Raw genomic sequence first — 23,242 nt, 5'->3', positions numbered from 1 at the left:
AGCCTGCTAAACAACCAGTGGGACCACTGGACGATTGAGATGCTAAAGGAGCACTCAAGGACGATAAGGCCATTGCGGAGAAACTAAATAAATTCTTTGCATCGGTCTTCACGGTTGAGGATGTGAGGGAGATTCCCAAACCTGAGCCATTCTTTTTAGGTGACAAATTTGAGGAACTGTCCCAGATTGAAGTGTCATTAGAGGAAGTTTGGGAACAAACTGATAAACTAAACAGTAATAAATCACCAGGACCAGATTGTATTCACCCAAGAGTTCTGAAGGAACTCAAATGTGAAATTGCAGGACTACTAACTATCGTCTGTAACCTATCATTTAAATCAGCTTCTGTACCAAATGACTGGATGATAGCTAATGTGACGCCAGATTTTAAAAAGGGCTCCAGAGGTGACCCTGGCAATTACAAGCCGGTAAGCCTGACTTCAGTACCAGGCCAACTGGTTGAAACTATAGTAAAGAACAAAATTGTCAGACACATAGATGAAGATAAATTTGTTGGGGAAGAGTCAACATGGTTTTTGCAAAGGGAAATCATGCCTCACCAATCTACTAGAATTCTTTGATGGGGTCAACAAGCATGTGGACAAGGGGGATCCAGTGGATATAGTGTATTTGGATTTCAGAAAGCCTTTGACAAGGTCCCTCACCAAAGGCTCTTAAGCAAAGTAAGCAGTCATGGGATATGAGGGATGGTTCTCTCATGGATTGGTAATTGGTTAAAAGATAGGAAACAAAGGGTAGGAATAAATGGTCAGTTTTCAGAATGGAGAGAGGTAAATAGTGGTGTCCCCCAGGGGTCTGTACTGGGCCCAGTCCTATTCAACATATTCAAGGAGTAAACAGTGAGGTGGCAAAATTTGCAGATGATACAAAACTACTCAAATTAGTTAAGTCCCAGGCAGACTGTGAAGAGCTACAAAAGGATCTCTCAAAACTCGCAGGATGACTATGAGTTGGCAATGTGACGTGGCTGTGAAAAAAGCTAATGCGGTTGTGACGTTGTGCAGTCTATATGGTTTTATAAAAACATGATAATAAGTGAATATAATGTAACTGGGATAGTTTTAGAAAAATATGGTAAAAAGTGAATATAACGTACTGGGATATGCTTCATGCAAAAGGTCTCTTGTAAGGTATCATTACAAAGTTTATAATCTACTGAGTGTGATCATCCGATTTGTATAAATAATAAATAAATAAAATAATTAATGGAGATATCCCATCTCCTAGAACTGGAAGGGACCTTGAAAGGTCATCGAGTCCAGCCCCCTGCCTTCACTAGCAGGACCAAGTACTGATTTTGCCCCAGATCCCCAAGTGGCCCCCTCAAGGATTGAACTCACAACCCTGGGTTTAGCAGGCCAATGCTCAAACCACTGAGCTATCCCTCCCCCCAAATGTACCACTCTTGTATCTAAAACTAGAAATATAAAACATAACTCTGAGGGCCTATTGTAATTATGTAAAGTGTGGGCCATTAATGATGGTTTGGAATCTTGATGACTCCCATTAACAAGGACCATTGTCTGCAGATGATTGTGTTTACCTGTGAGTCTTCCTGTATATGTGTGTGCTGGCAAGTGAGTAATGAAGTCTTGCAGTGACATGTGATCATGTCACCTGAACTGGAATCCATCTTTAACCTGGTGCTTTTCCAGTGAGGGGGGGTGGAAACCCAGAGGGACAAAGGGTTCCCGCCTTATGCAAAAGATATATAAAGGGGTGGAAGAGAACAGAGAGGGGGAGAAGCCATCATGAAGAATCCCCTAGCTATCACCTGAGCTGGAACAAGAGCTGTACCAGGGGAAAGAATTGTGCCCAGGCCTGGAAGGTGTCCAGTCTGAGAAAAAGCTTACTGAAGCATCTTTGAGGGTGAGATTATCTGTATTCAGTTTGATTAGGCATAGATTAGCGCATTTTATTTTATTTTACTTGGTGACTTACTTTGTTCTGTCTGTTACTACTTTGAACCACTTAAATCCTACTGTCTGTATTTAATAAAATCACATTTTATTTAGTAATTTACTCAGAGTATGTATTAATACCTGGGGGAGCAAACAACTGTGCATATCTCTCTATCAGTGTTATAGAGGGCGAACAATTTATGAGTTTGCCCTGCATAAGCTTTATGCAGGGTAAAACGGATTTATCTGGGTTTAGACCCCATTGGGAGTTGGGCATCTGAGTGCTAAAGACAAGCAAACTTCTATGAGCTGTTTTCAGGTAAACTTGCAGCTTTGGGGCAAGTGATTCAGACCCTGGGTTTGTGTCTGGAGCCAGACGGGAGTGTCTGGTTCAGCAAGACAGGGTGCTGGAGTCCTGAGCTGGCAGGGAAAACAGAAGCAGGGGTAGTCTTGGCACATCAGGTGGCAGTCCCAAGGGGGTTTCTGTGATCCAACCCGTCACAGCGGTCTTGGGGTGCATTAGGCGAGGTATTTCTAGTAGGGATAAGGAGGTGCTGCCTCCGTTATACAAGGCACTGGTGAGACCTCATTTGGAGTACTGTGTGCAGTTCTGGTCTCCCATGTTTAAAAAGGATGAACTCAAACTGGAACGGGTACAGAGAAGGGCCACTAGGATGATCCGAGGAATGGAAAACCTGTCGTATGAAAGGAGACTCGAGGAGCTCGGTTTGTTTACTCTAACCAAAAGGAGGCTGAGGGGGGATATGATTGCGCTCTTTAAATATATCAGAGGGATAAATACCAGGGAGGGGTCGCTTGCTGGAGGATTCTCTGCGACTTGAAGTCTTTAAATCATGATTTGGGGACTTCAACAGCTGAGTCAAGGGAGAGAATTATTCCAGGAGTGGGTGGGTCAGCTTTTGTGGCCTGCATCATGCGGGAGGTCAGACTAGATGATCATAATGGTCCCTTCTGACCTTAAAGTCTATGAGTCTATAACTGGGTGACTGCGCAACAAAATGGCAGATGAAATTCAATGTTGATAAATGCAAAGTAATGCGCATTGGAAAACATAATCCCAACTATACATATACAATGATGGGGTCTAAATTAGCTGTTACCATACAAGAAAGAGATCTTGGAGTCATTGTGGATAGTTCTCTGAAAACTTCCACTCAATGTGCAGCAGCAGTCAAAAAAGCAAACAGAATGTTGGGAATCATTAAGAAAAGGATAGATAAGAAGACAGAAAATATCATATTGCCTCTATATAAATCCATGATACACCCACATCTTGAATACTGTGTGCAGATGTGGTCGCCCCACCTCAGAAAAGATATATTGGACTTGGAAAAGGTTCAGAAAAGGGCAACAAAAATGATTAGGGGTATGGAACGGCTGCCGTATGAGGAGAGATTGCTTTTCAACTTGGAAAAGAGACGACTAAGGGGGGATATGATAGAGGTCTATAAAATCATGACTGGTGTGGAGAAAGTAAATAAGGAAGTGTTATTTATTCCTTCTCATAACAGAAGAATTAGGGGCTACCAAATGAAATTAATAGGTAGCAGGTTTAAAACAAACAAAATAAAGTATTTTTTCACACAGCGCACAGTCAACCTGTTGAATTCTTTGCCAGAGGATGTTGTGAAGGCCAAGACTATAACAGGATTCAAAAAAGAACTAGATAAGTGCATGAAGGATAGGTCCATCAATGGCTATTAGCCAGGATGGGCAGGAATGATGTCCCTAGCCTCTGTTTGCCAGAAGCTGGGAATAGGCGACAGAGGATGGATCACTTGATAATTACCTGCTCTATTCATTCCCTCTGGGGCACCTGGCATTGGCCACTGTCAGAAGACACGATACTAGTCTAGATGGACCTTTGGTCTGACCAAGTATGGCTGTTCTTATGTTCTTATGATCCAGTAAAAGATACTACCTCACCCAGCTTGTCCTCCCTTTAGAAACACACAGGGTCAGTGAAATGGAAGGTAATGTCTAAAGATGAGACAATCTGGAAGCAGTTACAATGTGTAACTGTGTGTGTAATGTGTCACAATGTCGAGTCAGATGGGGCTCAGTCCTCTGCTTTATATGTCAGCAAACCAACTGTGATTTTTAGGGAAGCAAATGGGTTGGACGTAAATTATGGCCACCAATTCGTATCATGAAGAGCTCATTCAAAAGTGCTGGGCATACATTCTGAATTAGCTAATCTTCTGGCAAATCACAAAGAACAAGATTTGAGGTATAACCAAATGCAGTTGCTTGGCGATGGATGGAAACCATGATGACCGATCATCGTAATTGTTATGGTGCGACACGTGCGCCTGGGTCACAACAGAGAGCGGCAGCTGCAGACTATCTTCAGTTCCCATCAAATGCATTACACTAAATGGGGGGCAGGGTGAAGTAGGAGAACTCTGTTCCTCAAACAAACCCCATTTCTCCCAATTATTTGTCATTCTTGCCATGCCAAGCAAAAGAGGTGTTGGTGTCCGAAGTGATTGTAATTTCATGGTAGTTACAGTAGACTTAACCCACTATTCGATTATTAATCTTCTTTTTAACTGTCTGTTGATCTGTCTGCGTAAGGGTGTAAAGTCTCTGAAAGGACATGAAGTGTTACTCAAGCCAGGTACTGGAGAGGCAGCTTTAATGTAAACATTCCCCCTTCCCTTGTCCCCATCAGCACCCTCAGGTCTGCTTTAGAAGGGGCTCTTTGCAAGTGTAACAGGGTAGCTGGCCCCTTAAATGAAATTAGGCCCAGCACTCCTGGTCCAGTCCAGGTTTGCCTTAGTTTGTTGCAACGAGGAGGGCAAGACTGCCACTGGGAGTTACAAATGCGAGTACAGAGTCCTGAGAGAGAGAACCCAGAACCCAAAGCAGGCGCACAGAAGCAGGGTAGAGCTGGGCTGAGAGCCTCAGGAAAGGGATGTCCCTGAATGGGGAAGCAGTGAGAGTTCCCTAGTGAGCAGTGGAGCCCAAGCAAGTAAATGAAACCTGAAGGCGGTCAGGAGAGCACACTTCCCCAGGCCAGAAAGCCACAGCCAGAGAGAGCTGAAGGCTGAGAGTGGCACAGGAAGATGCCTGCTGGCTCTCTGAGAAGGCTGGGGAATGATGGAGTGGTAGACCCACTGATGTCTCCAGGCAACTGGAACCACAGCTGGGAAGGAAAGGTATGATGCGAGACCCCAGTCAAACATGAGAGTTCGATGAGGAAGGGTGAGACACAGCAGAGCCGCACTGGGCTGTTGGGACTAATGTACTGTTTGGACTGTGCTGGGGGGATTCTGATGGTAGTGGGATTTTTGGTAATACATTAACACCATAAAAGGGCTATTAATATACTCCCACAGCTGCACTGAGTTTATCTGAGGAACCAAGTTGGGGAAGTGAGGCGAGAGGCTGCTGGCAGGGCCACTCATTCATAGTAAGCATGAAAGATTAGTCAGTCATCATTGCCTGTGGATCTTTTACACACACACACACACACACACACACACACACACACACACACACACACAACCAACTTTTACTCTGTTACACCAGTGACTGGCTCAAAGACTGAGCCTAGTTTTCAAATGTAGGTGCCTAAATTAAGGCACACAGTTCAACATTTGGGCAGGCTAAGTGCCAATTTGGGCACCGCAAATTTGGTTGTGGGTGGACTCACTCAGGCCCCCACATTTGAATATTGGGCTTCCTATCAATGCTACCAGGCTACAACAGTTTGTAAAACTGGCCAATGGTTTCTACCTTAACATAGGTCCTAATGGCTGGGCAAATGGAAGCTCCCTTTAGGGTCCCCTAACAGCGATGTTTATGAAAAGTTTAGGATCCTAATTTGAGTCTGAAGTGCAATACATGTACATGATACAAATCCAGTCACCAGAGAGAGGATTCTCTTCATTAGATAAGTCCACTGTGGTATCTGCCCACCAGCTGGAAGAGAAGTCCGATGTTATTCAGCAACTGAAATTAGCCATCACAATTACTTTAGATTGTATCAATTTTACTGCAAGTGGTTTACTTAGATTGTAAGCGGTTTGGGGCAGGGACCATCTTTTTGTTCTGTGTTTGTACAGCGCCTAGCACGCTGGGGTCCTGGTCCAGGACTGGGGCTCGTAGGTGCTACCGTAAGACAAATAAATAAGAAGAGCATAAACCAGAAGAAAGATGAAAGTTTTAGGTACTGAGTTGCTTGTTTCAATGGAGTTAAACTAGTGATGAAGTTAGCCCATTTTTTACAAAATAAATGCTTTGGTTTTATCAGACTATCCAAGTCTAAATCAGACCTCTCCTTCCCTATGCCATTTACTGAAAGCCATTGCTCAATTATCATACAAACCAAACAAGCCAGATATGACATTTAATGTAGAAAGAAAAACACAGAGAGCAGGAACCTGAGTCTTAAAGGAAATCTCTAGTGAAACCACAATTGTGCAGCTGTCTCTGCGCTGCTACTTCTGAAGCACATTTCAACACACTCATTAGCATTTTTACAGAAACAAAATATTTAGCTATTGGTAATGACATTCATCACTGCTGTCAAATGTTGAGCTAGCTCATATTTTTGGCACACTGCAAATGACAAGAGTTGAGAAACCATGTAATGTTTGATTAGCCCCCATGACTACTTTGCTGTGGAATTTTTCTACTGCAACACTACATTAGCACTGAGGAAAGGCTACCTCCCCCACCCCTACCAAAAAAAGGGCTATTTCCTGTATTGTCTTATAAGGCTGAATTACTAAATCTTGCACAGGAGGGAAAGATTTGTGTTATGGTAGCAGTTAGACCTTCACTCATCCATAATGAGGCGGAGAGGCTGCTCAATGTGCTGCCTGGAGTAGGTTATTCTTTGGGGATGCAATGGGTCTCTCTTTCTACACAGTGTATTGTGCAGCGGGATGAACACCCTCCATGAGAAACTTTGGAGAGCACTGAACAGAATGCTGCTTATTATGCATTTCCATTTCAGCTACCACTAGAATTCCTGTCATGTCATGAATTATGCATTTGTAGGGAGGGGAGAAATATAAACTAGTTTGGCCACACATTTGGGAATCTAAAGTTGCCTGAGGGCTCTATTGTTATTTATGTAGTAGCAAAAACAGCACTATAAAATATAAGCACAGCACCAATCCAACAGCTAACCCCTGCCTGAAAGAGTTTATGCTAAAGAGGCACATTTGGGTGGGATACAGTACAGGAACAAAACAGTACAGAAACAAAATGGTCATTGTGGCTGGGATGTTTTCAGAATAGGTGGTTTTTAAGCAATCTAGTTCCATGCAACCACTGTGTGTCAGCCCCTGTCCTCCCATATGCCTTGGCCTATTGATTCTTTCTGAGTGACCTTTGGAGTCATTTTTTTCTCCTCTGATCCCACTGTTAAGCAGCCACTGGGCAGAAGGAACAACAACCTTTAAAATCGCTCTAATCGCTGTTAAACAGCTCCTATGTGGAAGGGAAAGAAGGGGAGTGGTAGAGCTGAAACTGACACAGTCACTTGCTTCTTTGCCATTCATGAGATGAACATTGTTCCCTGGTGTAAATCCTTGAACTCTGACTGTTTATTAAATTGGGGCTGCTAAGGAGAAGTTAGTTGATCAATGGCTAGGGAGTGGGTGTGATGGGACTGCTGTTTATTATACCAAATACCATCATTTCATTGCTACCTCGTCTCCCCCTCCATGTCCCATTTGTTAATCTCTCTCTGTCTCATCGTATGCTTAGATTATAATCTCTTTGGCGTAGGATTGTCTTTTTAGAACACATATGTACAGCACCGAACACAATTGGGCCTCAGTCCCTCATGAGGGTCTCAAAGAACTACCGCAGGACAAATGAATTAATAATAATCTCATGTCTCACTTCTGGTGCAAACCTAACACAAGTTGTGTGTTTGTTAGCTAGTTAGTGGGGGTTTTGCCCTGAAACCAAACACTGCATTATAAACTTAACTCTAATTATAATTGGAGAGGGCGGATGGGGGAAGAAAATTCTTTCTCCCACACCAGGAGTGTAAAGGTAGGCCCTCCCTTTACCACATGCCGTTTCATGCAGCTCTGGAAGTTAGTGGGAGGAAGGGGATCTGGAAAAGTCCATTTTCATTCTCAAATGAAAGCAACTGCAGCAAAGTCAGGAGTTGAAGAGCTCTCCTTACTGCTCCCTCCAACCCCAACACCTCACCCCCATATCAAAGTAGCAACTTTTCGTCTTCTCCTCCTCCGCTCATTCAAAGCTGAGGAGGAAGTGGGAGGGGATAATATTCTTGGAACTCACCAATAAATATCTATCCCATAGGTGATCGTGGCTGCAGTCCAAGAGGGTTAGACCAGTGTAATCTCACTGTAAACTGAGTGAAAGTTCACTACGGAACTGATCCAAATGGGGCCTCATCTTCACTAGAAAAAAAAGGTGTGTTAACACATGTTAACTAACAAGTTAAAATTCTAGTGTAGACGAGGCAAGATGTAGTTTTAACATGTCAACTGTTCAAGGATTTACCTCAGCCAGCATGTGTTAAAATTACATTTACCTTGTCTACACTATTTTTTTAAACACATTTAGTTAACATGTTTTAGCTAATGTGTTAAAATATATCTTTTTCCCTTACACAGACATGGCCATGGAGTCTTTCCATTAATTTCAATGAGGTTATGAGGACTTATATGAGGACTGAAAGTTTATCAACAAGCCTGGAAATCAGAGAATCGTAGGACTGGAAAGGAGCTCGAGAGGTCATCTAGTCCAGTCCCCTGCACTCATGGCAGGACTAAGTATTATCTAGTGTGTAATGACTCAATGTTTTCTCTCTGCTCCACTGTAAGTGGAGTTTCTCTATAGACTTGTTTCCTGTAAGTGGGTTCCAGCACCCTGCATCACAACCCATAAAATGAGAGCACGCGAATGGTTGGTTGACTGTGGTCAGTGACTCAGTGAACAAGACTGTGAGGTTATAGCAACAGTGGGCCTGTTGTCACTTTTTAAATATCCTCTGGTGCTAGGGACCGCTAAAAAGCCTCTAGAACTGCTAAGTGTTTGGAAACTGAGAAGAGGAAAAATATTGAGGGAGACAGTAATCTAATAAACCCAGCTTGACTAATTTTTTGTTTAATATTACAACAGATAAATTTGCTCTGGGGGCTAAGCCCTTGAGAACTGAGTGGCCAGTTTCAACCTGGAATGAAGCTGTGCTGCCCGATCCTGAACCCCTGAAAATGGTGCTCGATAATGTAAATGCTCCAGGACCTCCATTAAGGGCGATACCACCAGTCACTACAAGACTGAAGCTCCATGGCCAGTGTTGCCCTCTAGCTCACAAAGGCTAAATCAGCTGCAGTGCAAGAGTAGCGCTGCACACCACGCTTACTTTGTTTCCAGTGTATTGCACAGAGTAGTCCTATACTGTATTTGGGAAATGATACTGCAGTCATCTGTCAGCAGTCTGCTGGTGGGTAGAAGGATGAATGCCAAAGGGAACCTTAAGGACTCCTAGCTGAATGATACAATGAGCTGGGTCTTCGTGGACTACATCAGTCTCCTTCCCCACGGATGCCATTTCAATGTAGCTTGTGTGAACATTTCATTCCACGGCAGTGCAAAATTCCTACACTGCAATTCTCACCCAAACCTCTGCCAAACAGTTAAACGTTTACAACATTTCATACATAATAAAAGCTTAAGGACAATGAATATTCTGCACAACCGGAGCAATCCCTGTAGTTTGGTCTATTTCAGCCAGAGTCCACTATTTAAAAGCAATCACTGTAAACAAAAAGCAACTCAGTAATTCCTCCACACGGCCAAGAATCACCTGCACATTTGACATGTTGATACATCTGAAAGCTGCTTCTGACTTTATTCAGAGAGAGAGAGAGAGAGAGAGAGAGAGAGAGAGAGAGAGAGAGAGAGAGATTGAAATGCCTCTGGGTACATTTCTGGCTCTGCTCTAACTTGCTCACTACAAAGACGAATCAGGAGAATAAGCAGCACTGCAGAATCAATGGTTATCTTGGAAATACTGGTTTGATGTCGATGCCAACTAGCTGTAAGTGGAATTAGCACATATCCATTTTCCTCCACAGGGTATGAGTTCCTCATTACACTGCAAGCACATTCACTATAAAGACACTGCTATGGAAATTTCACATGGGTGCTCATATAAACTGCTTAAGGAGGGTCAGATTCAATAAATACACCATCTGACTTCCACGCTGTGAAAATCCAGACACCACCATGTTGTTCCCCCCCACCCAAAATGGAATTCCGTGGTCATGTCCCAACCTCCACGCTATGGATGGCAGGCAAAGTCTTCACTACATTCAGCCCTAAGTGTACCTCACAGAAAACTTTGCTCCCCACCTATATCGTTAACCAGGAATCACACGAATATGAGACTTCCTAATGGCATTCCAAACATTTTCATCTGTCTCCAAATAACCCATCTGGCCCTTGGGCCTCTTGCCCATTTTCAGTTGGGCAGAAATCACTGAAGGTCCATAGGAAATCCCAGAATACAATGGGAGTGGATACACTCTGTAAAGCAGCAAGATGCAGCGGGGGCCTGCCTCATCTGTTGTCTGCCTGAAATGCTCCAGATCATAGCAGAGAGAGAGCTCTATTCCTCCACAAGTGGGCAGATGGATGAAATCTTTTGCGAAGGGATGACACTGGCAGGTCAGGGCAAACACTGGACCATCACTTTACATTTGGGATTCACAGCTGATAACAATGGGCCCATCATAGCATCGCTTGGCACATGTATAAAACTGAACCACTCAACCAATCAAAACTTTCTCCTACGCCTTAGAAAACATGGTGACTGGCATTAACTCAAAAGGATTCCTCCCAGTCATCACCCTGGTCCTTTCCCATCATCACTCTCCTCAGACCTGAGAAAACAGAAATTACAGCTAAATACTGCAGATGGAATTTGTTACATTTTACAGAGTGTCCTGCTCTGTGTCTCGTTTGATTACTGGGTAGGAGTTCAGCATCTGGAGCTTGAGAGTCAGTTCTAATACTGAGGAGGCTGATCAGATTGACTGGAGGCGGAACATGCAGGAGTGGAGGAAAGAGTGGGTCTCCCTGATCCCAGGAAGCCCCACCACAGGTACACGGAGGGCTTTAAGTTTTGAAGATCCAGCAGGGGCAGAACCAAGAGAGAGCCACTTACCATGACATCCATCCCTTGTGTAAGAGGATGCTGATCCTGTCATCATTCTTTCATGGTAACCCTCCTCACTCTAAACCTCACCCTGGGAACAGCTTCTGTTGAGGCCCTCATGGGAGCACAGCTCCTGGAATGGCAGTGATGCTATGCAGTAGGGAGAAGCCCCATGCAAACACTTGGAAGCACCAGGCCTCCATACAGATGCCTTCAGCCTCCACAATTATCCCAAGATCCCCATGGATCTCGAGTCACCTACTGCTTTTCTATGCCTTTCACAAAGCCAATTTCTCTATCTACGTTTTGATAGGACACCCATCACCATAGTAATTAAGCACCAAAGCACAAACCTCACCCTTTGAAAGACCAACTAACATGAAATTTCAGTTTGAAACTCAGTTTCCTGGCCCCGATGTGGGGTTGTAATAACTGGTGTTGTATCACACTTTTATCTGTGCCAACCAAAGTATTGCGTAAGATCATAGTCCAGTGTACATCAGAGGCAGTTGACAGCATTCTCAGAAAAGAACAAGCTGGTTTTCGGAAAGGGCGTGGATGCACAGAGCAGATCTTCACTCTATGAAACGTAATAGAACAGTGCTTAGAATGGCAATGGCAACTCTACATAAATTTCATAGACTTTGAGAAGGCTTTTGATAGCATTCACAGGACCAGCCTATGGCGCATTCTGCGGGCATATGGAATGCCTTTCCGTATAATCAGTGTCATCAAAAGCTTCTGTTTCAACTATACATGCAGTGAGCTCAGTTTTGAAGTCAAAACAGGAGTACGTCAGCGGTGTGTCATGTCTGCAATCCTCTTCAACATTGCCATCGACTGGGTAATATGGTTGTGACGGGTTCAGTCACAGAGATCCCCTTGGGACTGTCACCTGATGTGCTGAAATTACCTCTGAGCCCGTTTTCCCTGCCAGCGTTTTCACCAATGTAGAACGTTCACATACTTGGGCAGCACCATTAGCCAGGATGGTGGAACAAGCCAGGACATCCAGAACAAAATCAATAAAGCCAGAAATACCTTCAGGAGCTTAAATACAGTCTGGAAATCATCAAAATACAACACCAAAACCAAACTCAAGATTTATCAAAACTACTTTATAGTGCAGAATGCTGGGGAGAAAGTATGACTTGTCCAAACTGTCTTCATTCCATAGAACCTGCCTCAGAAAAATCCTCCGTATCTTTTGGCCTTGAACAATCTCAAACCAAGATCTATTGACACAGTGCAGCCAAGAGAATCTGAGCACCATCATTGCCAGGAGGCATTGGAGATGGATCGGTCATGTGCTTCGGATGGAAACTGTTTCCATCACCAGAGTAGCAATAAGATGGACACCTGAAGGCAAGCGAAAATGAGGCCGCCCGAAAACAACATGGCGAAGAGCTGTGGAAGCTGAGCTGAAAAACCTGGGGCACAGCTGGGGAACCATTGAAAGACTTGCCAGAAACAGACAGGAGTGGAGGAGCTTCGTCACTGCCCTAAACGCCAGAGGCGTAATAGGAACATGAAGATGATGATGTGGGGTTTTCAATTTTTTCAGTATTTAAACTTTTATGTAGGTGATTTGATAAAAAGGATGCTCCGATATCAGGGTTTATCATAGCAGTGGGTAAATAGCTTAGCTTCTTCAATAAACTAAGCCCTGGGATCATGTGTTGCCTCTAAAGTAAAAAAAAAAAAAAAGTTTATAAAGTTCAATAAGGTGATAAGTGGTAACACTGGATCAGTCCTGCCTACATTTACACATGATGACATAACTCCTTCTGGATTCAACAGAGCTGCACACATTACTGAAGGCAGAACTGGATTACTTAGGGCAGAATCTGATCTCCAGTACTCCAGTGTAAATCAGAATGACCCTACTGAAATCAGTGGAGGTGCCCTGAAATCAGTGTAACTGAGATCAGAATGTCTGTGCTTCAGGGGTAACCATACAGTGCCATAGATATAATGGGACTTGGGGTGCGGTACAGTGGAACTACTCAGCTTACAGAATGCTAGAGTAAACTGCCATATATATATATGGTAACTTCAGAGAACAGTCTAATCCCCATTTATGCATTGGTATGTTGGGAAACACGACTGGAACAGTTCCCATCCATAATTCCTCTCATTTGCTCTTTATTCCACGGAACAACAAGCTTTTGGGCCTGACTCTGCCTCCATTTTGTTGTGGGCAGCCAGCAACCTCCTGGCTCAAATGGGAGAAAGCTGCTTCTGGACCACAGGCATAAAGGGGGTTATCTGACACTAACACCCACGATGAACTCAAGTTTGGTGAGTTGCAGACTTTTCATGGGTGAAATTTCCAGAAAGCCGACTGTGCTGACACCCAGCATCTGCACTATAACATCCTAGTGGAGCATTCATGGTGTATGCGGATTTTGCAAAATTAGTCTTAGCTTTCATGGAAAGACTGTTAGTCACATCAAGTACTGAAGTTTATGTACTAATGGTGCCACCCAGAGGTACTTGAGTGTAGCACACAGGTCTGTGTGCAAAAGTTATATCTGTGTGCAATTATGGAATCCAGGCATAATGTCACACCATCAGTTTTTAATCTGTATTAGGAATTGGTCTTTAAATCAACCACAGAATAATTTTGCTCTTCTTTTATTTTTCAAATTTCTTGCCTATTAATTTTCATTCAATATTTGGTTTTTGTGATGATTCCTATTGTGTTCTTATTTATTTTCCATATACATTAAAATAGTAGTTCTTAATAAATCAGTGTCTCTAGTCTCTATTTGTATACAAGACATATTGTTTGATTTTACTGGTGATTGCTACATACAGCAATTGGAATAGCACCAGGGGTTCAATTCACAATGGGATGCCACTATTTTTATACCCATATAGTGGTATATGATTTTGGATAGCAGCAAACACACATTTTAATGTGAAATTTAAATAAGGACAGAGGGAAAAATTCTCTTCTCTTCGGAACAATTGATCATTCTCCTGCAGCTGGAATTTATGTGGATCATAGTTCATAGAAGCAAGTATCTTTCTGACAGAAAAAACAACATCCCACTCTTAGGGCTGGTCCACACTAAGCCCCCAGTTCGAACTAAGATACGCAACTTCAGCTACGTGAATAACGTAGCTGAAGTCGAAGTACCTTAGTTCGAACTACAAAGTACTTACCGCAGGTCCACGCGCGGCAGGCAGGCTCCCCCGTCGACTCCGCCTACTCCTCTCGCGGAGCAGGATTACCGGCGTCGACGGCGAGCACTTCCGGGATCGATTTATCTCGTCTAGACAAGACGCGATAAATCGATCCCAGAAGATCGATTGCTTGCCGCCGAACCACCGGGTAAGTATAGACGTACCCTTATTTTCAGCTGTCCAAAAAGCTGTATTCCAGGGTCTCCTGTGGGGTGCTGAGCACCCTTGAAGTTCTCAGCACTTTTCAACCCTAATGTATTTCTCTTTTCAGGAAGCAAACCCCTAAACTGATTGTGTGACATTAAGATGTAGATTTTCAAAGAGGTGCATGCTGATCTCCATCAATATCAATGAGAGACGAGCTGTTAAGAACAAGTCTCTTTGAAAAACTCCCCTATGGAAATTAATGGGATCAATAACCCCAATAGTACAAAACAAAAAATGTTTAATACAGAGATTTATTGAAATGGCTAGATAATTGATTTTGAGAGTTTATTTACTAAGTGTTTAAAAATGTGAGTATAAAAATACACTGTACCTGCTTCTAGCTACAGATACCTTAAAATTACTCATTTCTCACAAAGTGTCATAAGAATTGGAAGAACATGTACTATTTTGGCTTCAAAGGTCTGTGTCTATGTCTTTGCTAATCCAAACCAAGTGGAGACTGAGGGACATGCTCCCTTGAAAACTAACTTCATAGGGGTCCTAGCTCATTTGTCCATCCTGCTTACTTATCTCTGGAAGAAAGAACATTCTCAAGATCCCTCCACTAACAATCGCCCATTTTACTGCATCAGCATTTCCAAGTCCAGCGTACTTTTGGATATGTAACAGGACTTCTTGGATCATCCGGTGAGTGAAAGGGAGCCTAGCCCAGATACACAGGTGGGCCTTGCAGAAGAAAATACAGTCAGGGTCCATAAAATTGAGTTTGGTCCATTTGTAAAAGCCCGCCCTCATCAACCAGTGGGCAAATAGGGTGCTCAATGAGAGAATATCCACCATATCCCAAATGTCTCCGTGATGCATGTGGTATAAATGCCTAAAGATATGGATACACATATGGAGGTGCCCTGTGATTGCAGAAGGCATGCGTCCAACAGATAGCACCTTGGATGGGGTAGACTTGAAATATCCAGAAACTTGCCAAAAAAATACAAAAGAGCTAATATTACGTCGGATTTTGTGATCTTGCCTCATGAAAGTTGAGGGCTCTCAGCATCTTGCACAAGGAACTCAGCAGCTAGTAGGATTGGCCCCTTAAATTTTGCACTCGGATTACTCGTTGTGGTGGAATTCAGCCAAGCAGATGGGGGTCCTTGTCTTTAGTAACAATGGTGCAATTTGAGAATATCAAAAACAAGTGTAGAGTAATTCACACAGCCCATCAAACATTTTCACTTACAGCAATAAAACATAAGGCAGACTTTATCAAAGAAACGAGGGCTGTTGTGTGTATCGCAGATGACTCATTTGTTCACACACAAACAAGTTTTATCAGTAATCTGTGTGTTAGAAAGGAATTTTTTTTTTTAAATAATCAATTACTGTGGGTCTGATCTCCAGGTCCCAGCTTCCACTTGTGCACACACAATTTTGTCCAAAGGGTTTTTTGCTTGGGGAAATTCTAAAGCCTGCCAGAATCTAACAATAGTGTAGGCAGAGGTTTGTGCTGAAAAAGTGGTTGCACAGGCTGATGGCAAAATTGTACAACCATCAGAGGAGAGCTGGTAGAGGCCTCCCTGAAAATCAGGTCTGGCATGCTCATTTTGCAGCACTATTCTGAAACAGCATTGGGTACAATGCCATAATTCCTCCTTCCCTCTTAAATCAAGGTGTCATAAGAAAACTGGAGCAATCTGTACCTGAGGACAAACGTAAATACAGCAAATCATACTCTGCCGTTATATTCCCTCTTTCCGTGATTAGTCATGTGGAGTGTAAGGTGTATAATGTGCACTGACCTGTACTTCCCTGTCCGTACTTGTAGAGCTCTCATACCGCACTGCTGGGCACCTCCTACATCATTCACAATATCATCTCCAATCATGATGGCCTGTCACAGCAATGAAATACAGACAAAACTGGTGTCAAGTGAATTTTATTTCTGCCATACTTCATCTTTCTTGACATAATAAACTGCTTGATTTGATGTTTAATACTGCCATCATACAAATTAAACAAGATAATACTGTCATCATATTGATTAAAAGTCATCCTACATTGAATATAATTCACACTGCACCTTTGCTGGCTATACAGCTGAACAGTATCCATCCACACAATTTGAAATCAAATCAGAAGAGTCAAAAATGATTAGGCACAGTACAAAAACAATGTAGAAATTCATAAAGTTAATCCTACATTCCTACCAAACATGTTTTTGTGGCAGTTAAGATAATATTAAGTTTTAAACATTTCCTTAGAAGTTATACTATAAAGGCTGATCAAACTGTTTGCAAATCTATGAAAAATATAACTTGGGAACATTTATTCTCAAATCACATGATGGGAAATATGGAAATTTAGAAAGACATGCATCCTAATGCAGTCCAATGTCATGTTATTCAAAAATATATAGCATTTTCCATACGTGTGTAGCAATGATCGCATCATAATCAGTTACTGTCTATGTAAGTGAAATACACCTCTACCCCGATATAACTCGACCCGATATAACACGAATTTGGATATAATGCAGTAAAGCAGTGCTCCGGGGGGGGCGGGGCTGCGCACTCCGGTGGATCAAAGCAAGTTCGATATAATGCGGTTTCACCTATAACACAGTAAGATTTTTTGGCTCCCGAGGACAGCGTTATATTGGGGTAGAGGTGTATAAGCAAACTAGAGTATGTTGGTTACAAAGCAAAATTTAACTGAGAAAAGTCTCTGTGCTCTGTTTAGAGGATGTGTGTCTAAGTGCATACCTATAAGCTTAATGAAAATATGTACTGTGCATGCTCAATGCACACAGTTTTCACATGGTGATATCTTTGTTAAATCAAAATCCATTTGTTTCAAACCAAACTGGGCACTAGAGTCGTAAGTGACATGTTTCAAGTCTTTGCTGTCACCCTGCCTTCCTCTCCCTTGGATTTAAAAATGGCTGACTGCTTTATCTCAAACTTCCCCCTCACCCCAAAAAGAAAAAAATAATCTCTGAGCAATCACAGAAAAGTTCAGCCCCAAATTATGACTCAGCATTCTTTCATTACCCAAATCTCTCAGTGAATTCTGGATTGCACCCAAGATAAACAAAGGCAGTTTACATTATAGGGCTACCAAGTGCATTACAGGGTAGACTGGGAAAATATGTCTTGTTCAAAAACATGTCAAACAACATGTTTTAGCTACCAGCTTTCAAACGTGACTGTGCACCTACTATAGACAGAGCCAGTTGTGTTTGAAAATGTATTAACTAGTTACATGACCAAGCTATCTTAGCTGCAAGTTTGCTACATTAGCTGCTTAACTTGCAACCTTACCTAAAGTGCTACCAGGCTTCCACAATAATTATACCTCACAACCTCATTGTTAGGAAGAGTACTCATTTTTTTGCCTAAATGTACTTCTCTTCCACATAAACTTGCTATCTCAATTATTCTAACATTGGCACAATTGAAATATAGACTTGTTACACTGGGGTTACACACAGTATTTATTTTTATACTATATAAACTGGTCTCACATTTTAAACGCTCTGCCCTACATTTTTTCTTGTGTCCCACATTACAGGTCTGTGTTCCACATATGGGCCTTTGTAGGTTAAAAGGCACATTTATAACTGGACCAGAATTGCCTTAGATGGCAATGGTGTTGCCAAGAATAGCATCAAGGGGACTCCACTGAGCATGCATAGAAAGCCAGCCTAGCATTTTTCCATCTGAGTTGGGCTGATAAATAGGCCCTTGTCAGAGAGGTCATGGGAATGAGTCACGTACACCACAAATGGGGGTTGGCTTCTCTAGTAACCATATTCTAGGGGGAATTCTGACTTGTTTTTGTGAGTTTGTGTGTGTGTGCGCAACAGCTCTATGAAAATAATATACAGAATCTTTCTATTTTAGGCATCATTCCAGTTACCACTTCTAACTAATATTAAAACCTCTTCTTTCCTAGCCTGTTCCTTGATACACATCTTTTTAATATACAATGCAGCCACATAGCAGCATGGGCATCAAGTGTACCCATAATGAGGGCCAAGTTTAAGAGCCTCTGCACTATACAGTCACGCTGTTATCACAGCCCTCTCTGCTGCTGTTTATATAGAGCACAAATGAAGACTCTCAAACTGAAGTTACAGAAAATTTGGTTGCCATAGTGCGTTGGGTCTGATGCTGGGAAGGGAATGAACCATTTCCATAGATTCACAGAATTTAAGGACAGAAGGGATTACATGATCTGGCCCTCCATCACCATACTTTATATCTATTAAAATTTTCAATTTCTAGCATTCATGGCGCTATTCCGTGTCTGCTCCATTGTTTCAAAGAGATTAAGGCCAGATGGGGCCATCAGATCAACTAACCTAATCTCTTATATGTACACCCCACACCATTAAGTTTCACCAACTTACTCCTGCATTGAGCCCAGTAACTTATGTTTGACTAAAGCATGTCTTCTAGAAAGACAACCAGTTTTAAGAGATGAAGAATCCACCCTTTCCCTTGGCAGTTTGTTCCAACGGTTTAATCACCTTCACTACAAGTGACAGTTAAAAGTTTGTGCCTGATTTCTAATTTGAATTTGTCTGGCTTCAGCTTCCAGTGATTGGCTCTTGTGATGCCTTTCTTGGCTAGGTGAGCCCTCTAGTACCCGGTGTTTTCTGCCCATGAAGGTACTTGTATACTGTGATTAAGGCACCTCTCAATCAGCTTTTTGATAAGCTGAACAGATCGAGCTTTTTAAGTCTCTCACTGTACGGGCATTTTGTCCAGCCCTCACACCATTTTTGTGGCTATTTTCTGCAGCCTCTCCACTTTCTCAACATCAGGGAGCACTGGGGACTGGAGTGAGGAAGGAGGCAGCGCCTCCCTTGATATTTCAAGGGGAAGCAAAGGGGGATTCCTCGCTGAAGTGCCAGCTGGGGAAATAGCAAGGCAGCCAAATAGCCACCTTCTTCCTGATCTAGCACCGGAGCTCCACAATGCTATCAGCTGACAATGGGGCCATTAACCCTCACACACACACACACACACACACACACACACACACAGTTCCACAGGCATTGGGAAAGGGGGCAGTAGAGCCTCTTGCTTTCCCACCAGTCATCTCTCACCCACAAGCATTGGCTTCAGTAGCTTCTAAATTAGCCCCCTCATCAACAAACTTCTCTCCCTCCCTTCAGGCAGCTCTCCATGGCTATTGGTGCCTCCCTGACCCCTGAATGGGAAAGAGAAAGGGGGCAGAATCCATGGAGAGTCAGTGGAAGCTGCAGGGAGATAATATGTATGAGTTTCTTGTCTCCTACATGGCAGCAGGACTCTATTGCCGGCATGACCATCCTCAGATTCAGTGCAGAGCTGCTTTCCACAAGAGCAGGGGCCTATGTGGCCTTGGTTTTGGGGACTGTAAGGACATGTCTACACTGCAATTAGACATCCGTGGCTGGCCCATGCCAGCTGACTCAAGCTAAGGGACTGTTTAATTGCAGTATAGACATTCAGAGTTGCACTGCAGCCCTAGCCCTGGGGCCCTCCCACCTCACAGGGTCCTGGACCTAGGGCCTGGATTCCCGCCCAAGCCTGAACTTCTACATTGCAATCAATATCTGGGGGGGCGGGGAGGCAAATAGCTGTGCATATCTCTCTATCACTGTTCTAGAGTGCGAACAATTTGTGAGTTTATCCTGTATAAGCTTTATACAGGGTCAAATGGATTTATTTGGGGTTTGGACCCCATTGGGAGCTGGGCATCTGAGTATTGGAGACAGGAACACTTCTTAAGCTGTTTTCAGTTAAGCCTGCAACTTTTGGGGGATGTTGTTCAGACCTGGGTCTGTGTTTGTAGCAGGCTAGCGTGTCTGGCTCAAACCAGGCAGGGCACCGAAGTCCCAAGCTGCCTGGGAAAATGGGCTCAGAGGTAGTCTCAGCACATCAGTTGGGAGTCCCAAGGGGGTTTCTGAGGGATCTGAGCACTTGCGAGTAGCTGAGAAGGTTGCTCACCAGTGGTGTTTTATATTCTACATAGGCAAGTTTTCATGCAAGAAGACAGTCAGCTCAGAAAGTGCAGCTGCACATGAGCACTGATGCCTATCCAGGCCAGCTTGTGGCATACGCATACAAAAATGTACTCCAACCTCGGGGGATTTCATAGATTTACTATCGGTGAAGGGCAATAATCACTAAAGGAGGAGCAATTATTCCCAAATCATTTAGGATTTTAAAAAATCATTGGCAAGAAGATAGAGGTCAAGAGGTGCACTGTCAAGGGAAATAAAAAAATTCTACCTGTCAAACCTAGGTTTAACTTCCTCTCTGACTGTAATATGGAGCGAGCGAGAGAGAGAGAGAGAGAGAACTGAAAGGTCACACACCCACTGAAAGCAAGAATTAAAAGATCCCCATTTATGATCACATTTTACAGAGGGAACATAGGTGATTAGTCTGTTCAGTGAGCATATGGAAGTTATTTCTTTTTAAAATTCAACTAAAAATTTACCAAAAAAGACAAAATGTACTAAGCCTGTCAGAAAACCATGACCGTATTAACCTGATACATCAAAAATTGGAAGGAGTTGTAATATATATTTTTCTACATCCTATAAAATGCAAGCAATGAAAGAGGGTTCATATATATATTTGGTGAAGAATGCATATTCTCTAAAAATTACACTTTAAGGGGGTGATGCATGGCTCAGGGAGATTGGTCATTATATATTTTTAAAATAGCCCTTTATCTCCAGGATGCTGGTTCAAATCCAACCTCAATCAGTAGTGATGAGAAAACAGTGCTCAATGACATCTGGCAGCCACAAAGTAATCCCTAGTGGACATATGGCCATATCACAGATATCACCACTACAACTGGCAATCTTATTGGCAGTCTGAACACACGTGGACTGAACCATCTTCTCACCCCCAAAAGTAGTCCATGCTAGTAAGGCTTATGGAGCACTGGTAGGGCAGAATGTGGAAACTTTCTCTTGCTGTACCTGGTCTGTGAATAGTGGAGTTTAGCCAGGATTGCCAACCTGGCACTAAACACAAACACACACACACACACACACACACACACATTTTGAATGAGAAGAAATTATAGATTAAGAAGATGAATGACACAGCCAAAACATCTATGCTAAGCAAAATAATAGCTTTGTGTTTTTATACACTTAAGCCAAGCTCACATGCTGTACTTTGAAGTGAAGTGAAGTGAAGTGCATGGAGAAAATAAATGGATAAGATGCCACCAAAATATCTATGCCAACTTCAATAGAATTTTAATACAGTGTAACTTCCAAGAATAAAAAGTATTTTTGCATAAGCAGATTTTTTCTACAGGCTTAATAGCCATAATCATGTTAAATATGACTGGGATATACAGCAACAGAAGTCTATATGCAAAATCTTAACCAATGTATTAAAATCTGTTATAAGAGAAACTTCTTGTATTTACTTTTCTCCTCTTTCCCCTCAGCCTGATAATCATCTAGGCTTTGAGATTCCAATTCATTTTAAAATGATGTGTTTATCTGGGACCTACTTGCTGAGCAACCAAACATGCAAAGGGCATCAAATGTGAATTCTGACCTGGAAGATATTGTACAATAAGGTAGATAAGATAGAGATAAATAGGCTGAGACACTGGGGCAGTTTTCCAAACGCCCAAAGGGCGGTTATATTTGAATTGATCTTTCAATGGAAGTTGAGCGCCTAACTCCTATTTGTGTCATTAGAAATCTCTCCCAACCCGCAGAGGGGCGAGCCCATCCCAAATGAATACAGAAAGTACAAATACAGAAGTAGACACCTTCTACCACTCCTGGAGTGACCCAATTCCCGGGTTTGCAGGTAACAGAATCAGGAATTTGTTAACTACCTGTAGTTTATGTACTCTAGTATGACATGCCATAATTCCCATTAAAAAAAGAAAATTTGCTACAGACAGAACTTTTTGTGATTATATAATACTTCTAGAACCTTAACATTATTTATGTTTTATTGTAAAGCTGTCCGAATCATCCATAGTTTCATCAGCCTTAAAACATTTGAATTACGTATTTCAATAACCTTTAAGATGTGTTATTCTTTGTCATACTACTGAATCATAAGAAGGCTCTGGCTACCTCTTAGAGATTTAAATTTCCAATCTACTAAAGTAATACCATCAATCTGTTATTTCTACACCACTGAGGAAAGATTACAATGAAAATTGGACTTTAGGGACTTCCTTCTACTCCAAGTGCAAGTTGAAAACATCTCAGCAGTAGAAGGCAAAGTCAGGGTCTCAGTAAGAAGCAGTCATCAAGGGAAATGACTGGTGATTATTGATTAAAGCAGCCTGAGAATTTTAAACTTTGCCACAGTCTACCATTACTGTAGTGAGATAGCATTATAAAAAAAAAAAAAAAAAAGATATTTTTTCATTAAAAATAAGGTAATAGAAAATTGTAATATGTTTTATAAAACACAATTCATCTAAAATGATTTAAGGATTGTGTGGTACTGCTGATTTGACATTTAAATGGATTTCAGAAATGGAATAAATTATTACTGAGTATTTTATAATGGTAGAAGCAATTAAACTGCTCCTTATTTTGCTGTCATAGGTATAGACATATAGCACATTTAGGAGAGAGAGAGAAAAATATAACATAACAGATCATTAAGGAACCAATTGTATTGTAAGAACAGTGTATTTTTATATGTGTACACACACACACACACACACACACACACACACACTCTTTCACTTGCAAAGTCAAGTTAGGAAATGCCAGAATAAA

The 23,242-nt window shown here is 42.3% G+C and overlaps 1 protein-coding gene across 1 annotated transcript in view; it reads right to left on the bottom strand.

Annotated features, from left to right (window-relative positions):
- LHPP (phospholysine phosphohistidine inorganic pyrophosphate phosphatase) overlaps window positions 1-23,242 on the bottom strand; it is a 185,606-nt gene that overhangs the window by 103,703 nt on the left and 58,661 nt on the right. The window contains exon 6 of the mRNA XM_065408024.1: window positions 16,263-16,354. Within this exon, the coding sequence (XP_065264096.1) occupies window positions 16,263-16,354 (92 nt within the window). The remainder of the gene's footprint in view (window positions 1-16,262; window positions 16,355-23,242) is intronic.

The sequence above is a fragment of the Emys orbicularis genome, chromosome 7 (assembly GCF_028017835.1).
Source record: "Emys orbicularis isolate rEmyOrb1 chromosome 7, rEmyOrb1.hap1, whole genome shotgun sequence".
Taxonomy (NCBI): domain Eukaryota; kingdom Metazoa; phylum Chordata; order Testudines; family Emydidae; genus Emys; species Emys orbicularis.
The sequence above is the reverse complement of the archived record's forward strand: the minus strand, read 5'-3'. Positions and strand labels throughout refer to the sequence as shown.